The 26,004-nt window shown below is 42.2% G+C and overlaps 1 protein-coding gene across 1 annotated transcript; it reads right to left on the reverse strand.

The window, feature by feature from the left end:
* Nucleotides 1-740: 740 nt before the first annotated feature.
* On the reverse strand, nt 741-25,398 carry LOC134618337 (myosin-7B-like). Its single transcript, XM_063463707.1, has 45 exons — nt 25,299-25,398; nt 24,330-24,433; nt 23,910-24,053; nt 23,667-23,823; nt 23,370-23,397; nt 20,943-21,036; nt 20,743-20,835; nt 20,573-20,636; nt 19,951-20,049; nt 19,414-19,517; nt 19,198-19,336; nt 18,555-18,673; nt 18,303-18,452; nt 17,809-17,979; nt 17,537-17,716; nt 16,615-16,747; nt 16,426-16,502; nt 16,092-16,179; nt 15,537-15,654; nt 15,334-15,457; nt 15,117-15,253; nt 14,674-14,844; nt 14,482-14,566; nt 13,609-13,851; nt 13,344-13,520; nt 10,551-10,696; nt 10,330-10,420; nt 10,092-10,249; nt 9,466-9,697; nt 8,930-9,056; nt 7,679-7,797; nt 7,372-7,568; nt 7,024-7,207; nt 6,754-6,919; nt 5,613-5,737; nt 5,427-5,542; nt 4,522-4,708; nt 4,083-4,292; nt 3,865-3,990; nt 3,502-3,592; nt 3,116-3,195; nt 1,833-1,937; nt 1,645-1,740; nt 835-978; nt 741-752 (listed from the first exon to the last, which is right to left on the reverse strand). Exons 1-45 carry the CDS (start codon nt 25,396-25,398, stop codon nt 741-743), a joined length of 5,811 nt encoding a protein of 1,936 aa, XP_063319777.1.
* Between the last annotated feature and the right edge of the window lie 606 nt (nt 25,399-26,004).

Consider the following 26,004-nt stretch of genomic DNA (forward strand, 5'->3'; position numbering starts at 1 on the left):
TGGGAAGTGACTGCCAACAGTTTTATGCACGGTGGTTACAGTCTGACACCACAAAACATTTACAAACCAAACTTTTTATGCACAAAAACCACAAAATCATCTAATTCAGTACTGACATTAAACACTGCTAAATTGATTTAGCAAAAAACATTTTTTATTCATTTATAGTTTTATTAGTTTTTTATTGTAACGACGCTTCTTTGCAAATTCTGTCCCAGTTGAAAGCCGGTTTATTTTCCTGTTTATTAAATGGTTCCACATGTGTGTTGCAACCATGAAAAACTTGCCAAATCTTCTCTGCCGGTGTCAAACAGCTCATTCTGCTACTGACTCTTTGGTGTATTTATTGGACTGGATCATGATTTTTTAATACCAGCAGTATTTTCATCAACATTAATATGTCTCAGGAAATAGCCACAGCCTCACACTCTGTCACCCACTATGACAAAACTGGTCCCCTTACCTAACATCTTGCATCTTATGTACTGCCACACAAACGTCCGACAGTCCAAATAAAAGTACAGCATCGTTAATCTTTACAATGAAATGTCTGAAACTATTAGGAGAAATCTCTGAGAAATCCTTTTAAATCTATCACTATTAAACCAGGTTATATTACTTTTCATTGAAAAAACGTATTGTCGTACAGTAGATGCAGATGTACAAACACACTGGATAAAAACACACAGCAGGTAACAAACAACACGTCAGTTAATCAGTGATGGAGATGCTGCAGAGCTTCATTCAGTGATCTGCAGAGACACGAACGGCTCATTAGGAACACTGATGCAAGCAAAACAGTGTTAAACTCTACTTCGTCCAAGCGTAACTCACCATGGCGACCTTGCTGGTCTGTTCGCGAGTTCGAATCCTCAGCTTGTTGACGGTCGTCTCGGCGATATCTGCTCTCTCCTCGGCTTCGTCCAGCTCGTGTTGGACTTTGCGGAAACGTATGGTACTGCAGCTCACCTGCTCCTCCTGGTGGACAAAAAGACGATCCCTTTTAAATAGATGTTATTTTATATAAATTAGAGCGGCTCTAAAAAGAAAAAAGTCCCTTTTAAGAGGAAGAGACCTCCAGCAGAACCAGGCTCAAGGACGGGCAGCCATCTGCCATGACCACTTAGGGGCGGGGCTTTTCTGGTTGCTCTCTGTTGATGTCAGTGTTTGCTTGCCAGAATATCAATTAGTAAATGCAAATTGTGCATTTACGAATAGTCCCAAATAACTGTGGCACTCAGGAAATAAATGTACTTTTATGGAGGGTGGAGTGGGTTGACTACACAGGTAAGCACACTAATTGTTCTAAAAACAAGCAAATCAAAAATGAAATAATAAATGCTCTTTTTGTTTAAAGAAAATCTCCCAGAATCATTGTTTTTTTAAGGGTAATCTTGAAAATCTGAACACGCTGATTATGATCTAAATTTTCCTTCTGTGTTGTCTATGCAGGAAAAGTCCTGCTAGTCATTTGTATATTTTATGTATGTTTATGTTTGCATACTTGCACGTTTCACATTAAAAGCTCAGAAGTGAGTCCCTCCGTGGAGCGATATTGACTTTATAGAAATAAAAAAGATCTGTTTTTTAATAATTTTGATGCTGATTTGCATTTTATTGACTAGAGCTTTACTGAACACTCACAGCGTTCTCAGCTTGTCTCTTGTAGCTCTTCACTTTGGCCTGCAGCCTTTCAATGAGCTCCTGCATCCTGAGCAAAGTCTTCTTGTCCTCCTCTGACTGCACAAAAGCACAAAGATCCAATAAAAACACAGAAGTCGGGACCAACATCTGTATGACAGCAGCAGCTGGATGCAGTGAGGACCTCACACCTGGTACGTCAGCTCCTTCACTTTCCTCTCATAGCGTCGGACCCCCTTCTGATACTCCTCGCTCTTCTTCTGCTCCAAAGTCAGCTCCGTCTGCAGCGCCCTCACCTGCACACACAGCAGCAGAGGAGCAAAACTGCCAAAATCAAGCATGAATAAATAATTAAATGACTCAATAAAAAATATGCAAATTTAATTGCACTATATGCATGCATCAATTAATCTATGACAAAAGGTCAAATCAAATGGCAAAATGACCAATAAGAGGAATTGATTTAAAAAAGGAAAATTGAAAAACAAAGTATCAATTGATGTTCCATTTTATAACTTAATGTCTCTATTTACTATCAAGTGCATTTTTTTAGTGCATTTAATAGTTTTGGATTTTTTTTGAGTCATTTACTTTTACAGTTTTCATTTTTAACGATATTGGGGCAAGCAGAGGAATCTTAGCAACAAATCCTCACTCAGAGATTGAGCTTGCTGTTCCTCCCCAAACAGGCAAGGAGAGTTTTTTATTAAACACGTGCTGCACTGTGCTTCTGAGGGTCAACAACAACATAACCGAACTCACTCATGGTAAATCATTCTTTCCATCAAACAATAACCATCAATGACTTTATACCGCAGTATAAACAGAACAGTTAAACATCATGTAACCCTAAAGAATAAAACAAGAACATCTTAACAGCAGCACATGTCCCAAGGCATGATGGGAGATAACTGGCCGCTCCCCAAAAACGCAGCAATACTTTAATTCATACAGTGCCAGTTTACAACAACAGCCACATGAAAGTGTTTTATACTGCAGGCTTAAACCTCAACAGTCAAACAACCCTCCTGTGAGCCAGTACCCGGCAACAGTGGGAAGGAAAAACTTCCTTTTAACAGGAAGACACCTCCAGCAGAAGGTTTTAGCAAGTTTATACAGGCTGTGTGCATACATTGTTATGCAGCAGATAACAGTAGAGGAAAATTGTTCCCAGCACAAATATTCTTTGGCAATTACTTTTTTGATAAACCTCAAATAAAGATGTTTACCCTTTTTTTCCTTTTTTTCAGAAAAAGTAAATGTGCTTTTTTGGAAACTGATCTAAGAAATTACTCAGACGTTTTGGGGTTTTATTTATGTAACGCATGTAACACATCCATCACTGTATAGAAGAGTATCTGTATGACAGAAATAAGGAAAAGTAGAATATGTCCTTGTTAAACTACCAGGTGTTGCTCTGAAACTTGATTTAACTCACAGTGAGAAACAATTTTGTGACTGAGTTTTCACTCACTGTTGTCTCCAGTTTGTGGAGTTGTTTCTTTCCTCCCTTCAGCGCCATCTGCTCCGTTTCATCCAGTTTCACCTGCAGTTCTGTCAGAAGAACATAGATGCTGGTAAAAACACGGTGACATCTGCAGGTGAACTGTGTGAACAAGTGAACTAACAGAAACGGTTTGGAGACTTGTTGTCATCTACAAGTGAGGAAATAAGAATATACAGTATATTGTGCGTGTTCAGATAATCCAGATAACAAATGTGCCAGAAAGCAAACAGACAAGAACTCCGTGCTTTAGTTTTGGCGAGCTAATTTCTATTAACCTACCATGACAACAGGTGACATCACAGTCGATACATCCGTTTTTAATCTGTTTATTTTTGTCAGTAGTGTTATTGTACCTTTTACAGTAGACTCCATATTCTTCTTCATTCTCTCCAGCATAGTGCTGCTGTCCTGCTCCTTCTTCAGCTCCTCCGCCATCATGGCCGCCTGGTGAAGCACAAACATTAACAGGATTCTGGTAATAAGTATTTGAGGCTGACAGAGCGTGTGATGATGCATGAATCGCAGCTTTATGGGGTAAATAAATTGGGGATACAATGATTAAGAAATGCTAAAATGTCTGAGTTATTACATTTAAAGATTAAAAAGGTTTTCCAGCATCAAACTCAGTTAACATATGATGAAAACTACAATTTAACAGCAGCAGGAGCTCAGCAATGGGTTTGATCAGGGATCAAAGGTCATGGGTCAGGACTAACATCACTGATGGCCTTTTTGGCCTTCTCCTCAGCATTGCAACTCTCCTGCATCGCCTCGTCCACCTCTCCAGTCAGCACAGACAGATCAGCCTCCAGCTTCTTCTTCTGGTTCATGAGGCCCATGTTCTAAAACAGGAAGTCGTCAAACAGTCTGTCATGATGAAATATCATGCTCATATTTCAACATGATTGTATTTGATGTGCCATAATTAATTAACCTGTGCAGCGAGCAGGTTAACTCTCTCTGACACCTCCACCAAATCATGTTCGGCCATCTTGCGGGTGTGGTCAGTCTGTTCCAGGACCCCCCGCAGCTCCTCCTCCTCCGCTGACATCAGCGAACACCGCCGCTCCAGGAGGGCGATTTGCTCTCTGAGCTGATTGGTCAGCTGGACTTTATCTTCTAGCTCCACCTGCTGCTCTTTAACCTGCGATAGAGTTCAGCACAGAATGATTGGTTTACATGTTATATCATTTGCCACTAGGGGGCGGTGCTGTTTGAGCAAGCTTTGTTTTGGTTGTCACTTGAAGTTTTCACTTTTACTGCATTTTTCAGTCCATGATTAATGTGATAATGAAGCCCAGTGTGGTCAGTAAATAGCACATTCCCTGGACACTGTTTTTACTCATCAATCTGATGTGAACAGGTAAGGGTACCTGTATCTGCAGGTGTCTGATGATCCTCTGGCTCTCTGCTTGTTGCCTGTTGGCGTTTCCCAGTTGAACCTCCATCTCGTTCAGGTCAGACTCCATCTTCTTCCTCAAACGAACCGCCTCGCTACGATGACGAATTTCTGCCTCCAAATTGGCCTGCATAGTCTCCAGGGAACGCTGCTGGCTCCCCCTGGTGGACAGCATTGGAGTTACCTCTCCATCAACAGGTTGCAGTTGTCAGTTCTTTCTCTGGTTATGAACCTTTTTTTCTGGTATGACTGGTTAAGGCAGACCCTACACAGGTTAAAGAGCTGTGGGCTCTGTGCTTATGTGCTTTAAGACAGGGGCTTTAACAGCAGAATTATAGACAGTCACTGCTCGCTGCACTTACAGGCCGTCCATTCAGTGCAGAGCCTTCTATCTAGCTCGCCAGCTAACAGTAGCTAATAGCAGACCTGTCCTGAGGAAGAATAACCTGGACCAGAAGCTCTGCTGGCCTTCTACCGCTCCTCAGTGGAGAGCGTGCTCTCCTCCTGACTGGTGTTTGGTATGCTGGGGCCACAACTGCCAACAGGAAGGCTGTGCAGAGGGTACAGCCCCCCAAAATAATTGGATTCCCTCTGCCTCGCCAGATCCTCCTGTCTCAGGAAAGCAGGACCATCACAGGTGACCCCTCGCACCCCGCTCACCACCTGTTTGACCCACTGCCCCGTGGTCAGCGCCTCAGGTCAATCTGGTCCCACACCTACCTCCAGACTCACTAACAGCTTTATCCACACAACAGGTTTTTTCCTTTGCACCACTTTCAAGCATTTTCCAACGACGATAAAGGGCTATTAAATTTAATTCAACTCTATTCTATTCCATATATTAAGTCCCTTTCAGTCTGTTATTAATATATTTATTACCTGAGGCTGTCGATCTCCTCCTCTTTCTCTGCAATCTTTCGGTCCATCTCTGCCCTTATCTGCTCCAGCTCCATCTGATATCTCAAGATCTTGCTTTCCTCATGTTCCAAGGTTCCCTGATCAATGGAAAGGTAACAGTTCAGGCAATAAAGACTTTATAGATAATTGATTACAGCAGCTAATTACCTCTGCTTCCTCCAGGGCAGCTCTAATGTCGCTCTTCTCCACATCGAGGATCTTCTTCATCCTCTCCAGCTCATGGATCGTCTTCCCTTCCTGACTGATCTGATCTGTCAGATCCACAATCTCCTCTAGAGATATATAAAGAAAACACTTTGATACACTGGAATTTAATCCCTTAACTCCCACAATATTAAAAAAGGATTAAATATTGAAGTAGTTTGTTCACTGGACTACAACTTTGGAAAAATACTTACTCTAGCTACAATGTAAGGAACTCTTGTTGCTGAAGTGTTGTTGAAACAGACTAAAGTAACACTGCTCGTTTGAAGGCTATCCCGACGTAATGGCATTTGCTGAACATTATGATTCAAGTAGGTCTTTTTCTCATAGATTTCTATACAATCAAACTTCTCTTTGCAACGAGATGAGTCGCCCCCTGCTAGCACATTTACAGCTCTTAAGTATTGGAATAACTTTTCAGATTTATGTCGACTTTCTTTAGACACCAGCTGTCACGGTACTGGGTCTGTGATTGGTTCATTTATATAGGTTTCTATTACTTTGTCTTCTCCATGTTCCCTCTGTCTCCCCTGTCAGTTGTCTCTATGTCTCAGTGTCTAGTCTGCGTCTTTGTGATTGTCTCGTGTTTCCTGTTTTACTTTGACAGTCCCTTATTCCTTATCAGCTGCGTTTCCCTCTTGTTTCCCATTTCCTCGTTACTCCTTTGTCTATTAGAGCCCTGTGTTTTCCTTTGCCCTTTGTCGCGTCGTACCTCCTCATGTTTCTAGTTTCTTTGAGTTTTAGTTCAAATTTCTCAGTGTTCTTTTTCTAGTTTTCAAGTTTAGGATTTTAGTTTGGTTTTTGTGCTTATGTTTTGGACATTTTTCCCATCAATAAAGCTGCCGCCTTAAGTTCACTTTTTGTGTCCGAGTCATCTGGGTCCACCTCCTGCCTGCCACTGCCTCACATGACAGCTATGCTGAAAACAATGCACTGCATGTGGCTTGACATTATATGATAAACCTCTACCTTTCTTCACATCGTGATATTCTCCATGATATTGACCTTGTAAGACCAGGTCCCTGAAATGAAGATACCAGTGTGATTATAGTAAGTTAAGAGGACAGGGGAGGTACTGCAGTACCCTGCAGGTTCCTGTTTTCTCGTTTAATCGTCTCCAGCTGGTCCAGAGCTTCTTCATAGCAGTTCTTCAGTTTGAAGAGCTCAGTGCTCAGACTGCGAGACTCTTTCTGTGAGGCCTCCAGCTCCATCTGACACTCGTCAAACTTCAGCTTCCAGTCACTGAGCACCTGCATCAAACCAGTGCACACATTTGTTTCTGAGCACACCTACTTATGGGCATTAAAGTGTAAATCTCCAATATTATAATGGGGAATCGTGCCATATGTCTGACCATGTCAAAGTTGCGTTGCCTCTTGTCCAGAGCCAGAGCTGCAGCATTGGAGCGCTCCAGCTGGACCATCAGGTCTTCCATCTCTATCTGCAGACGCTGTTTGGTTTTCTCCAGTGAGGAGCATTTGGCCTGAGACGCTTCTGCAACTTCTTCGAGAGTCTGCAGTCTCACGACCAGTTTCTTCCTGCAAATACAACAATTCAACTTATTAAACCTTACCAGTCTAAAGTCTAAAGTCAGTAGCTGCTTTGAATGAAACTGGATGAAGAATTTAAACTGTGGTCTTTGCATTCTCCTATAATGTGTTAGACCTCAGAGTGACGTGTAGCTACAGCAGTGTTGTCTTACTTTGCTTCCTCCAGCTCCTCTATCCTCAGCACGGCATCAGTCTCATACTTTGCTTTCCACTGAACCACCTGACTGTTGGCTGTAGACAGCGCCCTCTGCAGTTCAGCCTTAGCTTCCTGCTCCTCCTCCAGCTGTTCTCTGAGAAGGCTGCAGTCGTGTCGGGATGCCTGCACCGCATGAGCCAGCGCCACGCGAGCCTGAAACACAGACGCAGGATACATTTGTTCCAATAAAATACCTTCAAAAAGGTATTAATAAGAGCACTGTAGTGACCTGATGTGCTACAAGTGTAAGAGTTAAGCATTACTTTGCTCTCCTCCTCCAGCTGTTTCTTCATATCCTCAACATTCTGGCAAGCGCCCACCTTCAAGCGCTGGAGCTGAGCAATCGTAGCGTCTCGCTCCTCCAGACGACGTCTGTACTCGGCTGAAAAGGCGACAGCCAAAAGTACATGAGTACGATAAGCTTGCTGTATCTTAGACATCAGATATTCATTTACCATTTTTACAAATTGTATTTTTGGTAGGCGTGTTTACTAAGAATCGTGGACAAAACATAAGCACAGATTCAAAAACTTTCATCATTTCAGATCAAACATTAAAAAAATAAAGCTGATGTTGGACGTTTTTTATGACTCAGAGGACAGAACACTATCAAGGACAACCCTCAGATACTTCAATTATCCACCAGTGCAGTAGTTCACTATTTACTACTGTTAGTGCGGGACGGGGTGATGACTTCATAAAGTCAATTACCACATCAAAAAAAGTTGTGGGTCATTATCAGCAGAGGTTTCAGGTAAAACCATTGTGAGACCTTGCCTCACCCTGTCATGTGACCTATTGAGATCACCTGACGCCAGATGTGAGTGAAGACTAATGTGCCTGGGAAGGAATCTCAAAGCTGCATTGTAGGTGACTGACAGGCACTTCCTGTAATTTAGATCCTAACAAGGGCTGCATGTTTGTAATCTAAAGTAAATACATAAAGTTTTTACTTTTAAGGTATTTCATCAGTTGAGCCTGAAATTCTTTTTTTATATGGACAAAATGGGGAATATCTAACGGGAAATCTAGGTGTAGAAACCAATGCATCGATGTAAGGAAGCTAAAGAAGTTCAGTTTTTAAAAATTGGTGCCATTAAAAGTAGCAAAATCATCTACCAGTGGTTTCTATTTTAGCCATGATTGTAGTGAAGGCCAGCATCACTAGCTTTAATATGCTTTTATTAACATTTTATGACCTTCTACTTGTCCTGTTAGCAAAGCTTAAGCTGAGAGGGAGAGGAATTTTTGGCATCTCAATAATTCTCCATCACCGATCATTGTCAATTAATGTTTAATATTATTATGATGATCACCATAGATATCATTTTAAATACTTTTTTTTCTATAGAGTACATTTTAAGCATTTGTCCTAATAATCCTAACACAACAGACAGGAAGGTGAGGACATCCACACAGAGTGCTGCAAGATGTATGAGAAAGAAAATTCAGGCAGACGAAAATCTCGTGTTAAAATCTGTAGAATCAGTGTCTGGTGTGTCTGTGTGCTGTACTGGTTTCTGTGACTGCTCGTGCTTTCTGAGCGTTGACTTCAGACAGTTGTCTCTGCAGCTCGTCTGCTCTGCTCCTGCTTTCATTCAGCTGGTCCTCATAAACCCTGCACATCTTCTCCACAGCAGCCTGCACACAAAGATCAATCAACAGAGAAGTCACAGTTAATGTGGTCTAAGAAACATGATCAACGTGTGGTGGTTACAATGTGACCAAATCTGGTCCCGCTGCACTGCATTAACATGTTTCACCCCCTCACAGGTTTAAAGTGTAAACAGGTCAAGAGCAAGAACCACCTTTGTTTTGTGTCCCATCATCAGTTCTTTTACAATAACGCTGCTTTATGAGGACAAAGCTTTCAGAGCATTGGAAATGGCCTCTGGGCAGATTAGGATCAAGGATGAGAGGCAGCACTGTACCCAGCTCTGTTACTGCATCCATGGCAGCATAAACAGGGCCAGCAGGACTCAACATGACGAGTAGACTGACACTGATGAACCTTGTGGACTGCCCCCTTAAGTGGGAGGTCTATTCCTACCTTTGACCTGGAGAGCTGTTCCACGCTGGCAGCCAGGTCATCAGCCTCCAGCCGGAACTCCACCTTCTCCTTCTCCAGCTTCTGTTTGACTCTCTGCAGAGCATCTATCTGCTCACTGAGCTCCGTCACCATGTCCGAATGCTTCTTCCTCAGGGTGGCTGCCGTTGCCTCGTGGTGAAGCCCCGCCTCCTCCAGCTCCCGCCGCAACTTCAGGAAATCTGCCTCTCGCTTCCTGTTCAACAAAACAGTATTTGTGATAATCTGGGTAAATCGCAGTATTGAGATACTAATCCATCCACTGTCAAACTCTAAAGGTAGGAATTTACATCTGCATGTGATCTTTAAGGGGTTTCTCTGACATACGGCTAGAGCTGTGTTCTTGAGATCACCATATTAAGGGTCTTTGCTGTTTATGACATTACAAAGTGTCAACGCCTCACAGGAAGTACCTGTGCATACAATGACCATGTTATTTTAAAACAGCCATGATTTGAGCACTATATATATGACTGAAAATAAGGAAACACAGGACGGGTCACCTCTAACGTAGCTACTGTGGCTCTGACTAATTGACCCCTAATGGATCCCTTTGATGGAAGTTAGAAATCACCGAAGCCTATTTTAACCTGTTCAGGGCGATCTGAGCCGCTGAGGCTCCTCCTGCCTCCTCCAGCTTCTCTCCCAGCTCCTCCAGTTCTCTGGCAATGTCGTTCCTCTGACGTTCCGCCTTGGAACGCCATGCCCGCTCCGCCTCCAGGGCCTCCTCCAGCTCCTCGATACGAGTCTGAGGAGGGCAAGTACAAAACAAACTATAGCAGCAGCAGTGAAGAAGAGGAAGCTGAATAAGATCCTCTCTGCACCAACCTGAAGCTCTTTGATCTTCTTATGAAGCTGAGCAGCCAGACTCTGCTCATCCTCCAGTTTTGATTGAAGCTGCACCAACTCAAAGTCTTTCCTTTAGAGAAAGGTGAAGAGAGAGAAAAGCATTTTGTAGGGATTGACAGTAATAAAGTACCTTTTTTTCAGTTGAAATGAGCCCTTTCAGCTAAACATTTATATTCCAAAGCTCTGGACATTTCTCCTACTTTCTCAGTCTCTCTTCCAGCTCTTCCTTCTGGTTTTCCAGGTCCCTCACTGAGTCCATGGACAGCTTCAGATCCCCCTCTAATTTCCGTTTGGTTCGTTCCAGATCGGTCCGCACCTTCTTCTCCAGCTCCAGTGAAGTCTCAACCTGCACATGAGTTAGAAACCAGTAATAACAGCAGGGAACATTCCAGGTCTTTTCTGGAGCAGTGCGTGCTAACAAGCTTTCAAAAGTTGGTTGTAGAAATGCTTTTGGGTATTTCAGTGATTGTTTAGGGACAGACAATTAACAACCTGCAGGGTTGAAAAAGAAATCAGTGTGAAAGTGCCAAAATCTGCCAAAAGCCCAGACCTGTGGTGTCCACTTGAAGCTGGCTTCAAAAGTAAGTCAAAGCTCTAACACACTGTGTTGAAATTTCCAGCTTTACAGCAGAATTAAACATGTTTATTCTCTATCGTGATGCTGTATGAGTGAAAATTTTATCCACTCCTTTGGATTTTGTTAAGGTTGGGGTGAGATGCTAATGACCAGCTAATGCTAGCAAGTTTGAAACAAACACAGACACGTTTCTGCTAATTAAATAACAGAAACGTAAAATACTAGAATTTTACTCATTAAAGCTGAAGCATGGATACAAGGACAGCCCTCCACAGCAACACTTATTATTTTTCAGTTCATTCCATTCAAGTGCTACAAAAGGTACAAACAACACAAACATAGGGGCAGGGCTCTAGACTAACTTTTTGACATGGGCGCACCGGTACGCCTAACTTAAAAAATTTAGGCGTACCGGCACAAAAGTTAGGCGCACTCAAATTTTTCAACCGCTTCGCTTAACACCGCAGTTTTACATGTGCACTTTCTTTGGGGGGAAGTCCATACAGACAATATTCATTTCTAAATTATTAACTAACAATCGTGTGCTTAAAGTGCTTTGTCAATATTGTAGAAAATGTTAAACTTAATCATCATCTTGGCTCCTCTGACGACCTGTTTGCTGTTGCATGCTGCTGAAAGGCAGTGGGGAGAGGGGACACTTGGGCAGTGCATTTATTGCAGCATAAAGTGTGTTTTCTGGATACACTGCTGCTTTTTCAGCATTCAAAGATTGATGGCACCATGTCAGAGCTGGCTATGAATTTCAGACGGATCAGTCCTTAACACAAAAGTTATCAACAGTTCTTTTCATCTTTTCTTATTACCCACACCTACATCCACTTCTCTCAGGCCTAGGCTGCTCACTAGGGCTGGTATCATCACTGATTTCTATAATCCATTCGATTCCGGTTCTCAAAGTCCTGATTCGATTCAGTTTAGCCTCAGACAGTCAGAAATATTATAATTCTGATCATTTATCAGTACTGACACTTGTGAGACTTCATCAGAATTGTGAACATCACAGCAGATGCCTTTGTGTCATAGTAACTGAGAATAAAACACAGAAAAACATGAAGGAGATTTTCCTGGTCTGGCTTTTTATAGCAGATAACCTTAAAAATATTCTGCAATATTCTGCAATTTTGCATAATTTTAAGGAGTTTAAATTTCTTCAGTATTAAACAGCAGAAATTAGGCTTTCTTGTCGGACGTCATTTACATGAAAAAAGAAAAGACCGCGCTGTAAACAACGGTAGACTGGTGGGTAATAAGCGAATGAATAATCCAGAAAACAGAGATATGAGACGGGAAACTGTTCTTGAAGTACACACAGGGAGCTGTGTAGGAAGTGTAATTTTTATCGTGGTGGAAGCAAAACAGCAAAAGTCAGAGGGAATTCATGACGACATTGATCAAATGTGAAGCGCAGTTTGCTGCTTCTTTTTGGCTCGGCGAATTTTGGTTGGAGAGACAAAACCTGCAGCTCAGAATCAGCGCAAAAAGACGGAAACACAGCGCGGACCCGACGCATCAGAATCGCTAAGCTCCGACAGCGTGTCCGTCTGCGGGCCGTCCGGTGAGAAAGCCGAGAAAGACAAAGCTGATTCTGATGCGTCGGGTCCGCGCTGTGTTTACGTCTTTGTGTGGAATCCGTTAATGAATTGATATCGCCTTATTAAAGCTACTCACCTCCCTCTTCTACCTGCACTTTCCACTGGACCACGGCCAATCAGAGAGGTCCCGCCCCTGACTATCTCTGATTGGTTTAGTCCACGATAGGGGCATAATGTGTGTCTGTTGTTGACCACATGGAGAGTTGCAGAGATTTTTTTTGTTACCCAAACAGGTGCGACCAAATGTTGGTAACAGTTGGTCGCACCGGTGCGACCAAATGTTTTTTTTAGTCGCACCACGGAAAAATTTGGTCGCATTTGCGACCAAATTGGTCGCACTCTAGAGCCCTGCATAGGGGAATTGTCCATTTCAGAGACTTGGTGAGCGTGGCAGTGGTTATCGGTGATCAGTTACAGCTACCAACGTTGGAGAAGTTAACGTGAGACGTGTGTACGGGGATAGGGGGATTGCAGTATGTTTCAAAGCTGATATCCCATAAACAGCAAACTCCACAGTGTGGAGTGTGGATTATAAAAAGCACCACAGGTCAGAGGATTGCAGTTCAGTGTGAACCATCCCTTCAAGATGCTTTATCTGAGTTTAAAGGAATTCATATGAAGATTTTTCTCAACACTAAAACTCAAAAACAAATGAAAAAGTTACCTGAATAAACTTCAATTTTGTTTATACAGCACAGGTTCAACCAGTCGTCTCAAGCTGTTCATCCGTCCACTCGAGCGCCATAAATAACAGTTTATTATTACAGCCTACTGTCAGACATTCCAGGAATATCTCTCCTTACACTGTCCACTTGCTGCTCCAGTCGAGCTTTGGCCTTGGTCAGCATGTTGACTTTGTCCTCCTGCGCCTGGAGGTCATTCAATGCCTGCTGGTGAGCTTCCAGCAGGGCAGCCTTCTCTCTGCTCAGAGATGCTATGGATTCATCTAGAACAGACATCTCCTGTGATAGGTTCTTCACCTGCATGGAGAGAAAAAACAAACATTATTCTGTGAGTGAGGGAAGTGATGGAAAGCAGCACTGATATAGTCTCTTTTGGGGAACAAACCTTGTTCTCAACCCCATGTCTCTCTTTCTCCACTTTAGCCAGGGTCATCTCCAGGTCATCCACGTCTCTCTTCAGCGATAACACCTCGTCCTCCAGCTGACGCTTCTTGGACGTCAGCGTGGAGCTCACCTCCTCCTCATCCTCCAGGCGCTCCTGCATCTCCTTCAGCTTTGACTCCAGAGAGATTTTAGACTGAATCAGCTGGTTGCAGCGGTCCTCGGCATCCATCAGGTTGTCCTGCTCCTGGATTGTTTGGATACAAAAAGTAATTTAAATATATGAGGCCAGTCTGTATATCAGTGGCTAACAGCTGTAATATGGACAGGGTATATTAAAAATTATGAATAAGTGCATAAAATTCTTGCATAATGGACTACACTGTATACAAAGTGTGCTCTTATGACTGCACATGTTCCATGACCATGACTAGCTGGATCACTAAAACAATGACAGTTTTTTATTGGTGGGTGCTTAAACCTACAGAGGGTTTGCTGAGGCTAAAACAAGCACCCAGAATAAAGGAATCAACATATTTTAAATAGCAAAGCAGGAAATATATCACTATGACCTCAGAGGGCGAGAACGCACGATTAAAAATGACTAAAAGAAATCTCCAGCAGAACTAAGCTGGGTCTACTACCAGTGGGCAGATGTGTGGCCGACGATAAAAAAAGAGATTTATAGAGACCACGAACAATAAACAGGACAAAACACAATCTAATGCAGAAAGTAAACCTATGTTAACCTTTTAATGACCACCAGGTTTCTGCCCTTATTGACTCAGGTCTGTTTTCTATTATTCTGTGAAACCCTGCTGTAATTATCCTGATTTGGTGAGTTGGCACCACTTGTTTAAATTTCTTTGTGGCTTACTGCTTGAAGCTGAAGAGCCAGGTCATTTTTCTCCTGAACCAAAGCCACCTGCCGCTCCTCCGCCTCCTTCCGCTTCACCTCCGACCTGATGAAAAAAAACCAAACAGAAACATGGCAGAACATCAGACGTCTGTCTGCGTGCAGCTCATTTCAGGCTGTAGCCCCGATTCAAGCGCAGGCAGATTAACAGACCTGCCGTAGGCCTCTTTTAGTTTCTTGAACTCTTCGTTCAGAGCGGCCAGTTCCTTCTCTACCTGGGCGCTCCTGAGCAGCGGACGGAGCTTATAGAACAACATCATCCACGGCCAAGTCCTCACTGAGAAGAATGCCCTGATGGCAAACTGGATCACCATCGCAGCGTCCCTGAGAGGAAGAAGAATAAAAAAATCACATCAGCCCAAAAAAACAGGTGATGAGAGTCAAAACAACAGCAACATGCTGCACTAAGCAAAGTTTAAACATCTTGGCATGGTCATATATTCATGATAGTCTGTGGAGGTTGCTTTTCTTTCTTACAAATACAACTTCCTCCTTCCTTCTGATCAACCTTTCTGGCATCAGCACTTAAAAAGTTTTTAAAGTCTCCTTTTTACTGATTTGTTATCATTCATTCATCTGATAGATGTGATATTGACCTTTGCAGCATCAGTTTCTGTCGCTCCATCCTCATGAGCTTCCCTCTGCATATGGCCTGAACAGTGGTGAGGATCTGAGACAGACGGTTGTCCCTCATGTCCTCCAACTGACCCAACAGACCCACCTTAAAGAACACCTGAGACGAAGCAACGGGACCATCAGCTTAACTCCAAGAACTGAGGTATCAAAGGCAGGGTAAGCATGAGTTTGTTGTACCTTTGTGTGTCCAAACTTGTACTGGCTGTGGTCTATGTCAAGAGAGCCCAGCAGTTTCTCCACAGCCTTCCTGTTGTCCACAAATGAGTCCTCTGGAATCGCAGAAGGGTTCAAGATGCGATAACTGAGAAGAAAAAAAAAGTCCATTATTGAAGAGCAATAGCAGATGAAGTAAATAAATATGTGTTAGATATGGGACTCACCGCTGTCTGAACTCAGCGTACAGGATGCGGTTTGGAAAGCCCTTCCTGCAAATCCTGATCCCCTCAAGGACCCCGTTACACCTGAGCTGATGGAGGACCAGGAAAGGATCCATCACACCTGGAAAAACAAAGGAAGGCACCTCAAAAAATAACTTGGAGAATACTTTAACTGTGCAGTCCTACAATATTTTTATTGGGGCATGGGAAGGAACTATAATTTCCCTTTCAGTGCAATTTAGTAAAGTCATTACTTCAGATGGTTTCTTTACAAAAATACATTGAGCATTACGCTAAAACCAAACTGAAAGTGCATCAACAAATGCATGTAGACATAATATGGCTGTTGTGACTTGTAAAGTAGTGCTAACAATATCTTTGGTAATACTTCTGGCACGAGACAATAAAAACACCTTTAGTGGTGCCAACGTGAAAAACACCTTACAACTTTTACCCCACCACATACAGATCATTCATTTAGCAAGTTTATTTTTCTGGGTGAGGACGACTGCTCGACAGAGACCAGCTGTCAGTAGATACCAGGGTTCATGGTTTTACCTGGATTCTTGCTCTCATTGGGGATTATGCAGCGCACAAAGTGAGGTTGAGTGCTGCGAAGGTTAGCCATCAGCTTATTAAGATTTTCCTGTAATAAACACACAATTAGTTGAAACCTCTGTCATAGTGTACAGCAGGGGCTAAAGGGTCACATGACAAACTGAGACTGTTGTGGAGGCCCTCTCAGATAAACTTATAAAGAGATCAAATTAAGCTTACTGGTTATGCCCTCCAATAACAGTCCCAGTTTCTCCTGTGGCACCTTGGGAAAATGAATTGCCCACCCCTGGTGTACTGTAATGGTGTCTCGAGGGAAGCTGCCAGTCACACCCACCTTGTGCAACTGTGACACAGTTTGGAAAGAAGCTGCTTTCTTCCTCCTCTGTTTGGTTTCAGCCTTCGGATCAATAGCTAAAATAACACAAAAAAGCAAGACTCAATCCAAACACACTCATATAGTTAAATTCCTTTTTGTAGTTGAACGGTTTTCCATTAAATATTTAGTGCAGCTGTTTTTTTTTACGCATGTCAGAGCTGACGTAGTTCTCAAAAAGTCCAGCCATCAGTTTGTTGGAGGATTTCTGGAAGAGGGCCACCACTGTCTCATTCAGAGGATCCCTGTTCTTGTCCAGCCAGCCTGTGATGTTGTACGGCACCTACAACACACACCAGTCAGTTGAGCTTTTTACACCAAATCTTTAATGTGACATCAACCTCGGCCAGATCTAACTTGAGAGAGAAAGGCGTTGCATTCAAAGCGTATTTGCATGAGAGACACTCTCAGGTCAAAGAAAATGTCCAGATGTTAGCTTGTAGATGTACCAGATGTTTTTCCCACCTCATTTTATGTCAATCAGCAGTATCCTTTAATCTCAAAGATGAGATAAGTTTTAACTGCAGAGCATCCAGTTCACATTGCTATCAGCTAGTTTCCTTGTTGTCATTAACGGTAACCGAATTTCACTGATGTTCACTGACTGGGTTCTCATATGACTTAAAGCATAACTATGGTCCTATATAATAAATAACTGGATGTTCTAAAATCCATTTATACCAAAATAAAACATCATAAGATTTTTTTTTTGTCAACTCAAGCTTTTAAAAACAATGCTGAGAATATCACAAAAAAAATTCTGTACATGCTTATATCTTTTGGATTTTTTGTGTTCCTTATTCAAAGTCACACCCGACCAATTCCCATCCCGACGTTCCCTTCCCAGCAGCATTCTACATGTCCAGAGTTTCAACCCAAGAGTAAAATCAAAAGCTTTATGGCTTCACCTGAAAAGGCCAGAACAACGTCTCTATCACCCTGCTGTAGCTCTGTAGCTTATCTGAGCTAAGACTAAAATTAAATTGTCCTGATAAAACTGGAGAACTTCACCTTCAAGTAGACTTCAACATGACCAACAACAGAAAAAGTGACTTTATGAAAGGATACCCACCACTCCAGCATAGTGAACCAACTCAAAGTGTGTCTCATATTTGCGCTTCTTGTCCAGACGCGGCCGCTGGAAGTTGGGTGACTTCCCTAGATGGTTGTCGTAAAGTTTAGTTTTAAAGCTGTGGTCCGTGGCCTTGGGGAACATACATTCCTCCTCCATTATGGACAGAATACCCATTGGCTGGACAAAGGAGCTCTAATTAATTCATTTCATATTCACATAGGCTTCATATTGGAATCATCCAATGCAATCCATGTAACACACAAACATACCTTCTCTATGAGGTCTATGCAGGCCTGTAAGTCCAAACCAAAGTCTATGAAGGTCCACTCGATGCCTTCAGCCTTGTACTCTTCCTGCTCCAGGATGAACATGTGGTGGTTAAAGAACTGCTGCAGCTTCTCATTGGTGTAGTTGATGCACAGTTGCTCAAAGCTATTGAACTGCAAACAGAAATGAACCATATTTTTGGAGTTACTGATCAAAAGATGTTCAACTCTTTTTTTTTTCAAATGACCGAACCACGAGTGACACCAAAGAAGAAAAATGTTTTCTTTGAAAAGCTGTCTACTAGTGTTTCCTGTGCTAAGTTCGAGCTGACATCTAGGATATCCTCGCTATGATTTCATGACTTTTATTCCAGTGGTTGCAGACTATTTTTACAGTAGCATTTATCTTCAAAACATATATTTGGTGTCACTGGAAAGACCTGGACCTTGGCTGGATTTGAAGGTGCTGAAAGTGTCTCTTTGTATTTCCTTTGTACCTCAAAGATCTCAAAGCCGGCGATGTCCAGGACACCGATGAAGTACTGACGAGGCAAAGAAGTGTATAAGGACGAGTTGATACGACCCACCAGCCACTTAAACATGCGGTCATAGGTGGCTTTGGCCAGGGCGGCCACTGCATAGTTCACCTAGACACAAAACACGACCTGTTAGGCTTCCTGGAACCACAGATAAACATGTTTGGAAATTTACAGTTAAGTTTATGTAATAAGACAGAAAACTTTGATCACCTGTTCTACAGTCTGTCCTTTAACAATAAACTCATTTCCCACTTTCACTCGAGGATTCAACAGGCCTTTCAGCAGGTCAGCAGAGCTGATGCCCATCAGGTAAGCTGCCTTATCTGCACCTTAACACACAAAACACATGCAGGTAATTATCTGAGGTCTCTACCAGCACAGACTAGACATGTTTTTCACAGTTATACAAAAAGAAAAAAAAATTAAGGACTTGTTCACTTGAATGTCAGATAGTTATAAAGATCAACTGCAATGGACCATATGTAACTGATGGCTGTCGCAGCTCAACCACAAGTTCAAAATACATCCTCTGAGGTTGTGTATTGTGAGATTTGGGTGAGGTCTGCAGTTAGTCCCAGCTCATGACCTTTCGCCTACAATTAGTATTGCATTGGTACTTTCTGTACCTTAACCAAGAAATTGAAATTGAAAAAGTAATTTTTGGTTAAAAAGGCTAAAACTCTATATTGTTGCTTCGTTATCTTTCCATCATATTCCACCAAAATCATTTTAATAACAAACTGCGAGACAACAGAAAGCTCTGTCCAAAATCACCGACAGGCAGCATCACTTGCACCCATTATACAAACTAACTGTTGTGTCTTTGATCACATGGTGTTTAAGTGGGTCATACTCTCTGTGCCGTCCGCTTCGGCCTGCTCTTCTCTCTGTTTCTTCTTGAACTTCATGTTACCGAAGTGCATGATGGCTCCAACAATTTTGTAGCAGCCATACTTCTCCTCTGGAGTGAAGCCCAGCGTGTCCATGGCATGCTGCACACAAACATACAGATTACAGTTTACACACACCATCAGAGAGAGTTTTCTTTGAGACGTTGTGTTCTTCTTACATCGGTGAGCCTCAGTTCCTCTCCGTCACTGATGCCCTCCACTGTGGTCACACCCTGAGAGCAGAAGTGGTAGTCGTAGGGGTTGGTGGTCACCAGCAGCATGTCTGCATCATACATCATGAAGTTATTTTATCATTAGTTATCATAGTTAACCCTCTCTTTCTTCCCACGCTCCTCAGACTGTAAATGGCATGTTTCATATTTTGTGTGGTTACATTTCATAATGTTATTGTTCATTTATTTGGTAAGCAGAGGCAAAGACAGAAAACTGTAATAGCTGCCTCATTGTTTTAGGTCAGTCATAGTTTTTTTAAGTTATTTGTCGGGGGTGCATAAACTTATGCACCAAAGCCTCCCCAGATTGCTGGGTTGATAAATTAGATTTTAAAGGCATGCATTGTTTTTATTGTTCTGCATGTTCTTGGTTTTATTTCTGTTTCTGTTAATAATGCAATTCTATTAAATTCAGTGTCATTTATATAGCTGGTGTCTTTCATTGGACAGGTTACAGCACTGGGTTGTTTGTTTGTTTTTTACCTTGTAATTCTGGCTTATGATTGGACAGAATCTGGTAATAGATGTGGTAGCTTCTCTCTCCCGGTTGCTGGAAAACAACTCTTGACTTTTCTAAAAGGTCTGAGTAAAATAAACACAAACTACGTCACTCATCAGCCAAAGCATGGTGAGACACCCACAACACCTCACAACCTTTCAATGTCTGACGCTGAGATGTTAGTAACACATCTTGTTTGTAATACCACTAAGCCATAAAATGAAGTATGCCCAAGAAATGTAAGATATTGGAAACTTGGAGGACTGTATAGTAACTGCTGCATGACTTAAACTATTCCTCAGTAATTTGTCACGGTGTATTAGGAGTGTTTGGGATGTACCTCTTTCTCCAACAATGCCCCGGCGCTTTTAGTTGTTGAGACAAGTTTCCAGTGAACTAATGTGCTGTTTCAGCCCTTTTTACACCCGCATGCCTTACAAAATTCTAAACTACCTAATGATGGATGGTTTTAATTAAAACGTATTTGTGGCTGTGTGATAATAAAATGCCATTTGAAAAATGCTGAGTAGAAAGGCTAACATGTTCAGCTAGTGCAGTTTAACTTTAACAAATTCAAACTTGGAATAACTTTTTGAGAACACTTACAGATGTCGATGTCAGCAGACGCCAGTTTCCCTGTTGGGCCAAAGTGAATTCTGATGAACTTGCCCTGAAGCACACAAATACAAACCCACAGTCTTTACAACACGTCTACACAGAAATTCACATGAGACACAAAGCTGTGTTCTCCACTCCAGCCTTGAGGATGAACTCACAAAGCGGGAGGAGTTGTCATTGCGGATGGTTTTGGCATTCCCAAATGCTTCCATAGCTGGATTAGCTTCAATAATCTGATCCTCTAAAGATCCCTGAATACAAAGAGAAACATTGCAAAGACATATTCCCAGTATGGGTAATTTGTTTTCACTATGGACTGGAACAGTTAAGGAAAAGGGAAACTGTTGAGGCGTCTTACTCCTTTTTTCACATTTTCTCCTAGAGCAGCGACGATGGCAAAGTACTGTATCACCCTCTTAGTGTTGACTGTTTTCCCGGCACCTGACTCACCTCTGAAAGGATGGTGTAAAAACAAAGGCAATTTTCAGTTAAACAATTTAAAATATGCCTTTATCAGTGAATGAGAGCAATAAAATATTGGTGCTACTTCATCATGACATGTATAAACTCTACAACTCTGAGGCGAAAGACAGAACTAATACACTGAGGCACATATTAAGTGAGAACACGACTCTCTGTTCTCAGTTTAAATCATGACATTGCGCAGTCACGCACAGGCTTTGAAGCCTTCAGCTGAGTGTTTTTGCTATTTCCGTTGAGCTAACTAACTGGATGTAATGAGCGATGGATGGGTCTACAGAAGAAACCAAGGCCCTGTGCTCTCTTATAGTAGTGACTAGGGATGTTACACTTCCACAACCAAGACTGGAACCTTGTTTGAAACAACTGAAGTACCTATTGCCATCTCTATGCCATGATACCCATGTGGAGTACAGTTAAATCATGCGAGCTGTGACTCAGCTACCAAGAACTGGAAGTAATTCAGAATCCAATCCTGGTATGTGGTTTATACTTTTCTGCTCCTAAAGAAGAACCAAGGTGCCTCAGTATCCCTGAGCCGTGTGTTCCTCCGGCTTTCTCTCTTCCTCTTTCCTTTTGGATTCCATTTCAGTCTCGACCTAGTGATGTTAATGGTTGGCTTCCCGAGGTTGAGACCAATCCACCTTTAACTGCAGCACGTACTCCTTTCATAGGGAAGCTCCTTCCTCAGCAAAGTCTATTTGAGTTTTCTGTCAGTGTTTCTCTGTTTGGGTCTGGGGCCCTTTAGCCTTATCTCAACCCCTTTTCCTCAGGGAGAGATGGTCCAAATCTTTCTGGCCTCTACCCTTTGACTTGTCTACTATGGGTGTCTCTGTGAAAAGAAGTGTAGTTTTGGAGTATTTTAGATACTCATTGGCAACTTTTCATCATCTCTGCACCATCTTTTTTTTAAAATTTGGATTTCCTCAATACATTTTTTTTCAATAAGACCATAAACTCTTGATTGTGACCATTAAGCCATCATGAAATATTTACTAAAGTTACAATTAGGGATGGGTACCGGTAGTAACCAGACCGAAAAGCAGCGCACATTTCGGTGCTTTATTTCGGTGCTTTTTTTTTTCCTGAGCCAATTCTAGCCAATCATTTTACGTTTCCGAGGATAGTAGGCGGGCCCAGGTACGTAGGTTCTTTTAGAGCAGAGCTACAGATTAAAAACGCCCAAGGCGAAGCGGTCAAAAGTCTGGCTGTACTTCACAGCAAAAGATACAAACTCAGCAGCCTGCAACAAGTGCTTTAAGCTGATACTGTGATACTGTCAAAGGAGGTAACACCTCAAATCCGATGAAACACCTGGCGACGCATAGCGTTTTTTTTAAAGCCGAGAAATGCGCCGTGTTTGATAGCTTGCTGCGAGACCTCACACCGAGCACATCTACTGCGGGTGTGGTGCCTGTTATCGGACCCGGAGTTAGCAACATCCCCCAAAAACCCGAAGAGTAGAGTCCTGGCCCCTAGCCCTGCCAGTGTAGCAGAAATGATGAGGATGATGATGGCAGCAGCAGCCGTTCTTCTCTGCGTGAGTAGCTTAATGTTGTTCGTGTGTAATTTACGTTGAGTAGGCTAACCACGTTATTACATTAATGCATGTAAGGTGAACTAGCAAACACCGTCGTAGTTACATGCGGCTGTCTTCTTGTTTGACGGCAGATACTCCCTTCACCCTGGCCAAAAAGGCTAAAATGACCAAAGAAAAAGTGGAAAACAGTTAAACATGAGAGGTTTTTGGACAAAGTTTGTGTTTTTTCCATTGTTTAAGCACTGCTTCCAGCCAAGAGTAATACCATATATGCCCTATAGCTGCAGAAAAGGCTAACATTGTTATCTTTTTACAAAAAAAACAGCTGAACATGAGAGGTTTTTGGACCAATTTTGTGTTCTCCATTCTTTAAGCACCGGTTTGAGCACCGTTTAAGCACCGGCACCGTTTCAAAAGTACCGGTTTGGCACCGGTATCGGATAAAACCTAAACGATACCCATCCCTAGTTACAATCAAGGGCGTGGCAGAGGCATTTACCCATAGACTTGTACACGACTTTGAAACTAGAGGAGTCTCCCCCTGCTGGCCAATAGAAAGAATGTTCCTGGTTAGCAGCTTTATGCTCTGACCTAGAAGCTACTTCCATCTTTTTATATGTAGTCTGTGGTTTAAATTAAATAAACTGCAAGTTTATATACAGGACATGGTTTGCTTTTCTCATAAAATTCATATTTCCATTTGTATTTTTATTATGATGTCATATTACCGACCGTAATGTTAGACCAGCTGTGATTCTGACTTACGTGATGAGCATTGACTGGTTCTCACGATCTGTGGGGGAAATAAAAACCAAGTGAATAAACGTCCAAGAGGCAAATCATGAGCTCAAAGTTTATCCACTAAGCAAATGTTAAAAAAGATTTATTCACGCATTCACCTAAAGTGGTCCGTATATTGACACCACAAACACAGACTATACCTTCAATGTTTAATTGGAATAAAAGGTGCAGCATAGAAGACATTGTCCAGTGGCTGGTTGCCAGGTAACGACTGCAATGAGAAAGCTGACAGCATGGCTAATGAGGCTAAAGGTGACTCACTCTGCAGCAGGTCAGTGTAAGCATTGTCAGCGATGGCGTAGATGTGGGGCGGCATATCTGCACGGCGCCTCCCTTTGTAGGCTGCCACCACCTCAGGAGTGTAGACCGGCAGCCATTTGTATGGATTGACTGTGACACAGAACAGACCAGAGTAGGTCTGACGCAGAGACACACAGTTAGAAACACACAGTGAGGAAGATGGAAACATGTTTTTGATGGTTGTATATTAGAGTAGATGCTGACATAGATCATCCACATGCTGTATCTCCTCCTCAGGTTGAAGAGGACAGATGCTTCGTTCAGGTGTGTCAACATGGCCATGTCCTCTATCATGTCAAACTTAGGAGGGTTCATTGGCTGGAGGTCGTCTTCTTTTACTATTAGAAACTGAAACACACAAACACACTTAGAGCTTTAGTTAAACTCCTCAAAGTGAAATTTAACTGTTTGTTTTTTGATTGTGAAATAAGAAAAACAACATTCCACACATTTTAACTCAGGACTGCAAAACGGTGCATGGAAACAAAAAAGATCAAAAGGAGATGTAGTTTTATTTTGGGGGATAATTGGGGCTTGCATGTTTCTACTCAACATATTAAATGACTAAATAATAATAATGAATAAACAGCATATCGAGTAATTAGAATTATCTGGCTGACTAACCCGTCCGTCTTTGGTCTCCACAGTAGTCTTGTCTCCATTCAGCTCTCTGATCTCCACTTCAGTGTATGCTTCAGTTTCATCGGGCATCCAAACGCGCTTCGTGCCTAAGAGAAATGGATTACATAGTATTTTATTTAGTATGCAGTAGCATATATATATATATACATACACCATCTAGACCTATGTACAGAGCAGAGGTGGGAAGTACAAATACTTTGTTACTTTGTTATTTCCTAATTTTCAGGTATCTGTACTTAACTTGAGTATTTATTTTTCTGAAAACTTTACTTTTACTCCCTACATTTAACATGTATATCTGTACTTTCTACTGTTTACATTTTCGAAACAGGCTCCTTACTTCTGGTTTAACATTTGAGGGGAGTTATTGCACGTCAGTGCGCACCTTCAGACATCAAACCGATGTGAGCCTAAACAGTAGTGCATGAAAGGCAGTACTGTTTGTGTATTAATGACCAGGGTTGCTGCATACTGTGTGTCATAGTCTGGTGTTAAAGTGGGCCGGTGTTTGTTTGTCTTTTTACAAAGGTAAGGAGTGCTCAGGTAAGGAGTACTGGTTTTAAAGTAAAGAACAGTGTGTGATTGGTGCACAGCTGTGGTGTAGCACAGATTAATTGGAAGTTAGGTGATGATGCTGAGATTCAGTCACTGAATTCCACCTTCATACCATCTAGTATAAAAACAACATAAACTGTATAGTCTCAGTGTAGAGGATGGAACTCAGCCGGGGCAACTCTGGAAACATCTGTTTACATCTTGTTGAATTCAGATGTGTAAATCCACAAAGAGCAGTAAACCTCGGAGCAGCAGTACTTAAGCAAAGAAGTTGAAACACTACTTTGACTTTTACTGGAGTATGTTTTTTACACTAGTATCTTTTCTTATACTTAAGTACAGATTGTCCGTATTTTCCACCTCTGGTACAGAGAAATATAAAAAGGAAAAAGAGACCATCAAAAGCTTGGGCCTTGGCAGCCAGCTGCTCCAAGTTGGTGAGGCGGAGGTAGTGAGCCGCTTCTCCAAACTCCGCCATGTCCAGGAACCGAGACATCTGAACACACAAGCATCACAGATATGAGCATTCATTAAAGATCCTCAGAGGACTGTTATTTCCCAAACAGTGTGGAAAAGATGTGGTACTTGCTGCCATCTTGCTTTGCTTTAAATGTTCTGAAGGCTCATGAGCAAACTTCTAAAGCATTCTCAGACAGCAGCATTTATCACCATGCTAATAAATAACAGTGCTGGCTTTCTCCTGGCTAAGGTAGGGTGACACTGATCCAACTTCTGAACCAACTTCTTCCCGTTCTGTTACGTTGGCTGCAGATATGTTCTGATACAAAGTTCAGATGCTCATTTTCCACCAGTCACACTTGAGAGGATGTGCACCGTCATTGTTTAATGCAAATGTCATCAGTAGATTTCTCATGTAGAGGCTGCGTCTGTTTCTTGAAATTATTTACAGTGAGAGAAAAAAATAGAACATTAGCACATTTAACTTTGGTTTCCCGTCATTATAAACCACGATCATTCATCCCATCGACTGCACTATAAATCTTTATTTAGCTGCGACTAAATCCCAGGCATGGACTGAACTAAACTGTGATGTCAACAAATTGGCATGGCAGTCATTCACAGTAGTTCTGGCCTACCTCGC

The sequence above is a fragment of the Pelmatolapia mariae genome, linkage group LG20 (assembly GCF_036321145.2).
Source record: "Pelmatolapia mariae isolate MD_Pm_ZW linkage group LG20, Pm_UMD_F_2, whole genome shotgun sequence".
NCBI lineage: Eukaryota > Metazoa > Chordata > Actinopteri > Cichliformes > Cichlidae > Pelmatolapia > Pelmatolapia mariae.

Coding starts and splice junctions, on each gene's coding strand:
- LOC134618337 (XM_063463707.1), bottom strand. CDS start 25,398: ATGTCTCGGTTCCTGGACATGGCGGAGTTTGGAGAAGCGGCTCACTAC. Junction 3,196..3,501: donor TATGGAGTCTACTGTAAAAG/GTACAATAACAC, acceptor TTCTTCTGACAG/AACTGCAGGTGAAACTGGAT. Junction 1,741..1,832: donor TGAAGGAGCTGACGTACCAG/GTGTGAGGTCCT, acceptor GCTTTTGTGCAG/TCAGAGGAGGACAAGAAGAC.